This window comes from Durio zibethinus, chromosome 13, assembly GCF_047325235.1.
Source record: "Durio zibethinus cultivar Kanyao isolate XHJ-2024 chromosome 13, ASM4732523v1, whole genome shotgun sequence".
NCBI lineage: Eukaryota > Viridiplantae > Streptophyta > Magnoliopsida > Malvales > Malvaceae > Durio > Durio zibethinus.
Window position 1 is genome coordinate 24,911,991 of NC_143174.1, and position 10,961 is coordinate 24,922,951.

General features: G+C 35.3%; 1 protein-coding gene across 14 annotated transcripts in view; it reads left to right on the forward strand.

Annotated features, from left to right (window-relative positions):
* LOC111303345 (protein TIC236, chloroplastic-like) overlaps positions 1-10,961 on the forward strand; it is a 25,637-nt gene continuing 14,676 nt past the window's right edge. For 7 of the 14 annotated variants that reach the window (XM_089742256.1, XM_089742259.1, XM_089742262.1 and 4 more), the window contains exons 1-7: positions 30-2,409; positions 4,027-4,225; positions 4,324-4,383; positions 4,572-4,676; positions 5,626-5,688; positions 6,307-6,447; positions 7,043-7,105. In XM_089742256.1, the coding sequence (XP_089598382.1) occupies positions 467-2,409; positions 4,027-4,225; positions 4,324-4,383; positions 4,572-4,676; positions 5,626-5,688; positions 6,307-6,447; positions 7,043-7,105 (2,574 nt within the window). In that variant the 5' untranslated portion in view covers positions 30-466. Of the gene's footprint in view, positions 2,410-4,026; positions 4,226-4,323; positions 4,384-4,571; positions 4,677-5,625; positions 5,689-6,306; positions 6,448-7,042; positions 7,106-10,961 lie in introns of all 14 variants that reach the window. The other 7 variants (XM_089742264.1, XM_089742265.1, XM_089742260.1 and 4 more) reach the window with 4 other exon arrangements.

Here is a 10,961-nt window from a genome sequence, read left to right on the forward strand (position 1 = left end):
AAATAAAAAAAAAAAAAGAAGGGGAAAAACTCTCGTATTCGGAACTCGAAAGCAAAGCCAGAAAAACAACCCAATGCCTCCTCTTTCTTTACTTTCTTTTTAAAAACAAAAAACGGGAAAAAAAAGATTCAAATTAAAAATTAAGAAAAACGAAGCCACAAGTATTCTCAAGCATTCGCGCATTCCTTCTTCAAGGTTTCCTTCTTTCTTTCTCTCTAAAACCTAAAATTTTTTATTCTTTTATCAAATATATCCCAAAATTTTTTATTCTTTTATAAAATATATAGTTATGAAGCAAATTTTGTTGATTTATTGAATCTGTAAATATTAGGTTTGTTTTGGAATGTTTGCAAACCTTGAGATGGTTTAAATTGGAAGGGGACTAAGAGCGAGGAGGTTCTTGGTCCCCAACACAATGAATTAAGTCTATGAGTTGAAGAAGAAGAAGAAGAAGAAGAAGAAGAGAATGAGCCTAAAACTCAATTCCCCATTTCTCGGGATACCACTTGGAACCTCTTTATATGGTAAAAAAAGCAATGGAAATTGCTTTGATGTTGATAGAGGGAAGCTCTTTAGAAGAGCAATACGCAAGCGTGTGTCCGCGGAGAAGCAGAATGATTGGATTTCTCGAGCAATCAGGTTTTCCCATTTTTGTGGGAAAAACGTTGAGTTGTTAAGGAAAACTATTGGTTTGAGAAATGGGTTTATCGCCAAAAGTGTTGAGGAGCCTTTGGCTGGGAGCAAGGCTCTAGTAAGGTTTTTGTCTCCGTTGTGGACAGAGGGGTTATTGTTGGTTAGGTGCTCTGTTCTTACTGCTGTTATGTCTGGTGTGTGTTTCTTGGTTTGGTATGGACAGAAGAAAGCTAAAGGTTTTGTGGAAGCAAAACTGTTGCCTTCGGTTTGTTCAGTGCTTAGTGAATATATACAGCGTGAGATTGATTTTGGTAAGGTTAGCAGGGTTTCGCCATTAAGTATTACATTGGAAGCATGTTCTATTGGGCCTCATTGTGAAGAGTTTTCTTGTGGTGAGGTTCCCAGTATGAAAATTTGTGTTCGGCCTTTCGCAAGTTTGAGGAGGGGCAAGATTGTAATAGAAGCACTTTTGTCTCATCCAAGTGTATTGGTTGCGCAGAAGAAAGATTATACTTGGCTGGGAATACCCTTTTCTGAAGATGATCTACGGAGGCATTTATCAACCGAGGAAGGAATTGATTATCGTACTAAAAGCAGGAGGATTGCAAGAGAGGAATCTGCCTCTCGTTGGGCTAGAGAGAGAGATGATGATGCTAGGAAAGCAGCAGAAATGGGGTACATTGTTTCTGAGGGAAGTTCAGATAGATCTGAAGATGATACAGTTAAAGAGATAGGTCCCTCAGCTGAAATAACAAGCTCAAATTCATTTTCATGCATGGATGAGAAGTTGCGTTGGAGCGATCATCATTGCATGGATACCGGTGTTGATTATGACACGAAGCATGCAGAATTGGAGAAATCATTTGGTGTGAACATTCCAGTTTCCGGGCTTACATTGTGGCCGAAAGTTATAAAAGGCCCTAAAAGGAACAAATTTAAGAAAAAGTTTAATAGAAGCGATACCTCCTCTTCTGGTATTGCTGCCAAGAGACAAATCCTCGAGCACAGTGCATCAGCAGCACTTGCATATTTCCATGGTATATCCGTAGAGGACTCTGGTGATTATTTACAGGCACCAAGTTATGATCTATCAGATCTTAATACCCTCTTGGTGAAAACTGAAGATGATTCTAATGCTGAAACTTCTATTGACATAAATGGTAGTGAAGGAAGTTTATTCACTTATAACCAGTATGGGGAACAATGTGAAGAGACAGAAAACCAGCGTATTAATAATATTGGCACTTTAGGAAATTTCAGTTTCTTACGTGATCCATTTCTTATGACTGTTGAAAGACTTAGTGGGGTTAGAAAAATTGGCAAAAATTTTCCGTACGGTGGAAATGTTGCAGGAGCTGCTAAAACCGCAAGTTCTAAAGTAGATGGTGAAGAACTGGTTTTTGATGCTGTAACTGGGAATATGGATGAGAACGTATCCAAGGGTGAAGGGAGTCTTGCATCACCTTTTACTTCGATAAAATCTGACCCCACTCCTTCATTGTACCATTTGGTTACATTTTGGCCATTAGGCTTGAAACCTGGCTTGCCTTCTTTTCATAACATTGGGGAACAGTTTTCCAATTTTTTAGCTGGATCCTTTCAAAAACTTAAATCTTGTGTGGCTTCAAAGGTTGAGGATATTTTTGCGGAACTTGTTAATGGGGTAAATGTGGTGCAAACTGAAGGCATTGAGAAGATGCTTCCAGTTGCTGTGGATTCTGTCCATTTCAAGGGTGGAACACTAATGCTGCTAGCGTTTGGTGATAGAGAGCCCAGGTGCTAACTCCTCTCCCTCTCTTTTGCTTTATGCATATGTACATGCATGTACATAAGTATTATATATATATATATATATATATATATGTATCAATGATTTCTTACTTATGTGCTTTCAATTGGCAATACAACTTTTCATAGTCATGAATGGATTTCTATGAATCTGTTCGACTCTTAATCCTACATGGAATACTAATATAAAAAACCTCATGTGGTTTTCACTAGATATTTGATTTTAAGTAGCTCTTATGGGCGTTTGATTAAAGAAGTAGAAAGTTTATTATCATATTTTTATGTTAATAAAGAAAAAAAGCAAGATCCAATTTCATATCTGTTCTTTGCCCTGCCTTAGAGTGTGTATAAGAATCTCTCATAGTGAATGAAATGTACTTTTTTCGGATTGCTTTTAGTTGCAGTTTATAATATCGGTTATAGCATTTCCTATTTCATGCATGCGTACCAGATGGCTTTTTGTATACAATAATATATGGGAATCAATGAGTACTTTTTCCCTGTATGTCCCTTGGGTTTCCTCATACCCTGCATATTTTTTCCATAAGGAAGACATCATTTTTTTTAAGGTTTTGTTTGTATAGGTTTTTGCTTACACTTTTTAGAGTTATGTATGTAAAAAATATTGTTGTTTTCAGTGATATGGTTTCTGCTGGAAATCTGAGGGTGTTGTCTGAATGAAGTATTTGAAAAATTCAAGAAAATGCAGTATCTTGAAATCTTTGAATTTGAATAGTCGTTTGGGTAACAATTAATTACATTCCTATGAATTTCATGAAGGAAAAAGGGACTTTAAAAAGTAAATCAAAAAAAAAAAGAAGAAGAAAACACCGGAATCACCTTTGCCTCATCCCTTGTGTTGTATCCACCTTTCATCGCTGAGCCACAACTGCACCATACCTTTCAAACACACTATACTCACAACCATCAAAATTGCCACTTGAGCCATGTAAATCACCATTAAAATAACTGTAAACCATCTTTAAAACAGTCAAAGACCCACCATTTGACCACTCCAAATTTCTTAAACTAGACATGAAATCAGTAACTCAAATTCTCAACCTTCAATAACTAAATTTCTCAACTAAACATGCTCATGAGACGAAGGCTAGTATGAGGACGAAGAAGAAGGGTATTGAACTCACAATTGGAGGAGAGGAGAGAGAGAGGGAAAAAAACACTGAAATTGATGTTGATGGTGTGGCCTAAAGTTGAAGGTGCCTGCGGTTGGGGAAAGACAAGATTAGTCTGCAGGTGATAGAGCTTCGCTCTATTCTGGTGTTGTCTCTTTTAAAAGTACTTAATGAAGTTAGCTGTGTTTGGAAATTTGGCCTCTTGAGGCATAATTTAAAGCACGTAATTGGTTCCCTCAGCATGCAGGTCCAGAATGCAGACAAATTTAGCAAATTCATTGTCTTGGTTTGTCAAACAAAGTATTTGATACATTTTGAAATTTGAAATTCACTCTTGAAGTACAGTCCTTGAAATAACCCTTACACACTTAGTCAATCTGATTCTTGTCTATTGATCCATGTCTGGAGAAAGTTTGTATACAAGAGATGCTTTGTTAGTTCTATCGTTTAAAACTTTTGATATTGTTTTTAGAGAGATGGAGAATGCCAATGGATATGTGAAGTTCCAAAATCATTATGGCCTTGTGCATGTACAACTCAGTGGTAACTGTAAAACTTGGAGATCAGATTTGGTGTCGGAAGATGGTGGCTGGTTGTCGACAGATGTTTTTGTTGATACTTTAGATCCGAAATGGCATGCGAATTTAAATATTTCCAACCTCTTTGTTCCGGTAAGGTATAAAAAGAATGTGATGATTAATGTTTCTGTCTGCATTTGTTCCAGCATGAATTTGACAGCTATGTTTTTCCTGTTTGACTTTTCCTACAGCTTTTTGAAAGAATTTTAGAAATTCCAATCACATGGCTTAAAGGAAGAGCCACTGGTGAGGTGCTTTTCTGACTTCACTTTGTTTTTTTTTTTTTTTGCATTTGTGTTTTCTAGCATTATATAAAAGTACATTTCCTATTGTGATCTTTGGGCAGCAATATGGTTAACCAAGTCATTATATATGTATATATATATGTATGTATATATGTGTGTATGTATGTATTCTGATCAACTTTTTTTATTGACAGGTTCACTTGTGCATGTCAAGAGGGGAGACATTTCCTAATCTTCATGGACAGCTTGATGTGACAGGGTTGGCCTTTCAAACATATGATGCTCCATCATGGTTTTCTGTATGTCCTTGTTCCATCTTCTCTTTACAAAACTTACCTCCATCCATATCCTTTCAGACATTTCTTGTGCCATTGAAAATTTGGCAGTATCTAGTTGTAGCTAGTACTGCAAAAAGAATTATTTATTTTACTGGGTAGCGGGTCAAAGATATGTAACTCATTTTGCGTATCTTGTTGCTTGGTTGCTAATTTACCTTGTTCTGTATACTTTATGCCCATATGATATATGATGAGTTTTTGATAATGTGTTGCTAGCACATGCAATTGTAATATAGCACCAGAAAAACATTATTTTTCTGGGCTGCAGGTTCGAGATCTGAAAGTCAATTTATGTATTTTGTTCCATAATTGATACTTTTCTCTATTTTATAGAGCTTATTTGCACATGACGCATGAGTACTTTTTTTCTGATGTTATGTTCAGGTAGTCTTGAATGCTTTAGGTGTTTTTTAGGTGCTTTCAGATACATTCCGGTCTTTTAAGATTATGGTATGAAATAATGCATATCTTCATTGAGGAATTATAATTCAATCAGCCTAATTTAACTGGAGTTAGTTAGTATTCCATATTTGCAGTTTGTATGGATTTAAGTGTGGGATAAGAGAAGAGAAGTTGGTTCATGTATTCCTCTTGCTAGGATGTTCACAAGCAGAAGTGGGTGCAGTTGTTGGGAAATAATTTCCTCAAGAATCAGTTTTTGTTTCTCTCCTATTTGAGATGCCACCATTTTGAGTACAATGTACCAGCCTGTTGTAAATTTATCATAACTTTGCAGTCTCTATGCTTCATCATTATTTCTCTTTCCATTTCTTTCTCAATTGTTAACAAAAATTGCTCACTTTGTAGCTTAGAATGGCCAATTCTTGTTTTTAGTCCCTCTTATTTTCACTAATTTTAGCATCCTAATTCTAGTGCAAGACTAAATGCTTTTTGGCTTGGGTCTTGACAGTTTGTAATGTGGGAATTGCAAGAGTGTTCGTACAGATATCTACATCCTTGTTATTGGGGCAATGTGAGATTACGTTTCTGGTTTTTTGCTGTCATGAGGATATGGTTTTCTTTAACGTTTCCTGTTTCTCTTTTCCTGTTGCCTTAGAGCAGGAAGTTGGTGTGTGCATTTAGTTGAATGGTTTTTCTTGTGGTGATCTAAACATTCGACAAAAATGGTTTTATAACACAAAAAGAACTTGAATTTTGCACCTAAGAATTGATCCAGCTGAAGGCAGCACATGGACTGGATGAAAGTCAAGTAGACCTTGGGTTGATGTGAGTTAAGCAAAAAGCAGAAAAAGGAAGAGAAGTGATCGCTGAGAAATGAAGAATCTTATTTCTCTGCATGAAACTAATAGTATTTATATACCTGATTTTTTGAGATTAAGGTTTTGTTTCTTGAGTTATATATATTCACGTTGTTTGTGAACATTGCACTAATTTTGTATGCTCACTTTTATTTCTGGTTGGTATTAGATCTATTCCTTCTCTGCTTTTTCTTTTGATTGTTTTTTATGTTTATGATTTGGACTTACATTGATACATTTAAAATCAAATAAAGCTTAGCATTAAGTTTAGGACCAAAATCCTTTTTATCCTTTGAAAATATTTTGATCTATTCATTTTTTTTCTTTTGCAGGACATTTCAACAAGTTTATGTTTCCGGGGTCAGCGAATATTCCTGCATAATACGAGTGGCTGGTTTGGCAGCGTTCCTTTAGAAGCTTCTGGAGATTTTGGCATCCATCCTGAGGAGGGTGAGTTTCATCTGATGTGCCAGGTATGTCATTGCATATATTCTGGCCAGTCCTTATTTGATGTTCCGAGGACATGGTTTCTGAATCCAACTGTGCTATTAAACTGAAAGAACATATTTTTGCTCAGACCCAAACTGATGCTGCTGTTTGTGCTAAATGAATCTGGATTTGAACAGTTATTCAATTGGATTATTGGAGTTTTGTCATGCAATTCAGAAGGGGATAAGCCTCAGCTTGTTCAATGCTAAATTTCAAAATGAATGTTTGAAGTTAGATTCACATTTGAAGATGAACTGTAACTTTGATGATCACTTCAAAGATGCTGTCAAAGCAGCTTAAGTCCATATATTTTGCATTTTAGTATGGGAGTCTGTAACTCTGTGTCTAATGATGGAACTCCTGGACTATTGTTTAAATTTAAATGAATGCATTTGTAACATGCATCATGATATTCACATCATAACTTGTTATGAAGAAAAAAAAGATAAGACTTATAATCTAATGCATTCCCTTTGAGCTCAAAGTGGCAGCTTTGCTGTGCTCCTTTTTCTTTTGACAACTTGCAGTGTTTTATTCTTCCTCAATTTTCTAATTGTGTCACCATTACCTTATTTTCAGGTTCCTTGTGTGGAAGTAAATGCCCTGATGAAAACTTTCAAAATGAAGCCTTTATTGTTTCCGGTATGTATATCATCTATTTTATCATCATCAATGTTACTGTTTCTACAACTGCTACCATGGTCAATTGTTTAGGATGAGATATTCTGCAGGACTTCTCTGTTCTTATGAAGTGAAGCCTCTAACTGTTATTATTCTGATTATGATCATAGTCATCACATCTTCCACTTTAATTAGATGCAATTAGTGCAGGATCGTTTAATTCCTCATACACTCTAGGTCCATCTCTATACTGCTCCACTTTTTGAGGAGTTTAGTCATATGGTTTCTATGGAAATCTAATCTTCATTATTACTTGATTAATTAACTTTGTCTATTTTAGTTGAATCTCTTATTTTTGGAATAATGAGTGATTTGGGTAATTACACCAAATCCATTAGATATTTTTCTTTGTGTAGAGAGTAAATTACTTCTTTGATTAGTTGTTTTTAATGCATGAAAATCTTGGGTTTTAAGGTTGAGAATATTCAGTCTTTAGCATATATATTTTCATACAATTCTAGCATTGTAATAAGAAAAATATAGGATAATAAAATAGTTTTATTCTAGAGATTTTTTTATGGTATTGGAGCACAATCTGAACCTTTGAAAATTTTCACTTGGAGTCCAGCATGGCCAACGAAAGAGACAGCCCAGCATCGAAGGTTAACTCTAACCTTGGAGCTAGCGTTTCCTAATAACTGTAGAACATTACCACTCTTATTCGAATAGGTTCTTTAGCACAAAAAGGTAATTTTTTAAGTGTCTTGAATGTAAAACTAGAAAAATCGAATTCATGGATTATGGATTCAAGAGCTTCAGATCATATGACTGAAGATGCATCTGTATTTTGTAAATGCAATTCATGTCATGAAAACTTCATAATTCGAATTGCTGATGGGTCACTTTCAAAAGTAGTCGGTACAAGTTCTATTATTATTTCCAAAGAGATAACATTTGATTCTGTTTTGTTTATACCAAATCTAAGTTGCAATCTATTGTCTATAAGCAAACTTATAGGAGACCTTAAGTGTGTTACTAAATTTCTTTTACATATGTGTGAATTTCAGGATTGGGAATTGGGAAAGATGATTGGCAATGCTAAAATGTGTGTAGGACTCTATATCCTAAGAGCTAATGAATTTGAAAGGCAATATTAGAATACCTCTTGCGTGGCTTCATCTTTTAATAATAATAAAGATGGTACTTTCATGTTGTGACATTATCGGTTAAGTCATCCAAATTTTTTGTACCTGAAAAGATTGTTTCCCTCGTTATTCAATAAAAATCCTATTCACTTTCACTGTGAAGTTTGCCAACTATCCAAACATACTCGTACCACATATCCTAATCAGCCTTACAAATCATCCCATCCTTTTTCAATGATACATAGTGACATTTAAGGTCCTTTTAGAGTAAATAGCATTACTGTCTCTAGATGGTTTGTCACATTACTTGGGTTTTCCTTATGAAGGAAAAATCAAAAGTTGGCCAGTTATTCCAAACCTTTAACAATATGATCTAAACTCAATGCAAAACCAAAATCTAAGTGCTGAGAACCGACATTGAGAGAGAATACTACAATTTAATCCTTCAATCATATCTAATGAAGCACGGTATAATTCATCAAAGCTGTAAAAATCCGATTTTCCTACATTAGTGCAAATCCGATTCTCTTACATTAGTGCAGCTTGATTTCTTAATTTATTTTGGGAATATTTGTCATTTACTCTTCTGATTTAGTCAACTATTCTAATTGTCAAGTTTTAGGGATTTGTTTCTATTCTAGAAAAGAATAATTTTCCTTCTTTTTTATTTTTTGTTTCATGTAAGTTTTTTCCTGATAGGGAACATCACTGTTCCTATTTATTTAGATGTACTCCTTCATTGCAGATTGAATAAGAAGAAATAAAAACAATTGTTCTTTAAGTTTTTTAAATGATATCAAAGCAAGTCGGCTTGAACCATTAGACTGTAACCACACAAGTTTCCATTATGGCTAGCAGGAGTGAGAACTCTTTTTTTGCAAAGGTATGGCATGAGGAAAGTGACAAAGAGTTGATGCTCTAACAAACCCTTCAAAACAAGTCTGCAACCTTTGTAACTAGTTTATTAGCACAAAAAGTTAATTTCCTAAACACCTAAAGTGTTCAACGAGGAAATTCATAATCTTGGATTGTTGATTCATGAGCATTAGATCATATGACTAGAGATGCATCCTTATTCAACACATATAGACCTTATTATGATAGTTCTGCTGTAACAACTGTTAATGGCTCTCTCTCAAAGGTGGCAGGAACAAGTTCTATTGTAGTTTCGAAAGACATAACACTCGACTTTGTTCTCCATGTCCCTAATTTAAGTTGTAACCTACTTTCCATCAGTAAGCTTACGAAAGATATATGCTGTGTCACTAAATTTTTTCCCAGTTTGTGTCAATTTCAAGAATTGGGCTCGGGGAGGATTATTGGCAGTGCTAGGATGTGTGCAGGGCTCTACCTTCTTCAAGATAATGCACTTGAAAGACCACAAAACTCTTGTACAGTCTTAGCCTCTAGTACTGGTAAAGATGACCTTATCATGTTATGACATTATAGATTAGGACATCCAAATATTTCATATCTAAAAAGGTTATTTGCCTCATTATTCAATAACATCTTTAAAGATTTTCAGTGTGAAATTTGTTAACTTTTCAAATGCACTCGAAATACCTACCCTAGCCTTTCTTATAAATCATCGCAACCTTTTTCAATGATTCACAGTGATATTTGGGGACTGTCAAGAGTTAACAATATCATAGGTTCTAGGTGGTTTGTTACATTCATCGATGATCTTACTCAACTCACTTGGGTATTCCTTATGAAAGAAAAATCCGAGGTTGGCCAAATCTTTCAAAACTTCAATAGCATGGCACAAACCCAATTCCAAGCCAAAATTCAAGTTCTAAAAACTGACAATGGAAGGGAATACTTCAACTCTGTTCTCGACCCTTACCTCACCAATCATGGTATTATCCATCAAAGCTCTTGTGTTGAAACTCCACAGCAAAATGGGGTTGCCGAATGCAAAAATTGACATTTGATAGAAGTGACTAGATACCTCTTGTTGACTTCCAATGTGCCTAAATATTTTTGGGAAGAAAATGTCCTACACTGCAACCTATTTGGTTAACCGAATGCCTTCTCGAGTTCTTGGCTTTAAAACACCTTGTCAAACTCCTCTTGCTTCCTACCCGCAAACTCGATTGATCTCTTACATTCCCATCAAACTCTTTGGTTGCATTGCCTTTGTTCATATTAGCCAACATAATTGCAGCAAGCTTGATCCTAAAGCCTTAACATGCATATTCCTTGGTTATTGCCCAAACCAAAAGGGCTATAGGTATTACTCACCCATCACAAAAAAATTCTATAGCTCTATGGATGTCACCTTCTTTGAAAATCTTCCATACTATAGAAAGAATGATATTCAGGGGGAGAATATTACTCAGGAATATCAATTCTTAGCTGTTGACTTGCCAATTTCCTAACCAACCCCTTCGAAACCAAATTCTCAACCAACCCAACCTATCAGCCATGCAGATTTTGAAACCCAACCTATTCAAAAAACTTTTGACTCTATAAACCTTAAGGTTATGCAAGAAAAAACAAAAGAATTGATAGTCTACTCGAGGAAGCAAAAACCACAGGAAGAAGTGGACAACTGAACACTGCCTAGAACTAAAAATCAACTTGATTTGAGTCTCCAAGAACCTGAAACCAACAAAAGTAATGTCCATATTGAATCTAAAACTGAAACTTGTGAGCTAGCTGGTGACCTTGATATTCCTATTGCATTAAGAAAAGGTGTGAGATCATGCAGTCGGTACCCTATCTGCAAA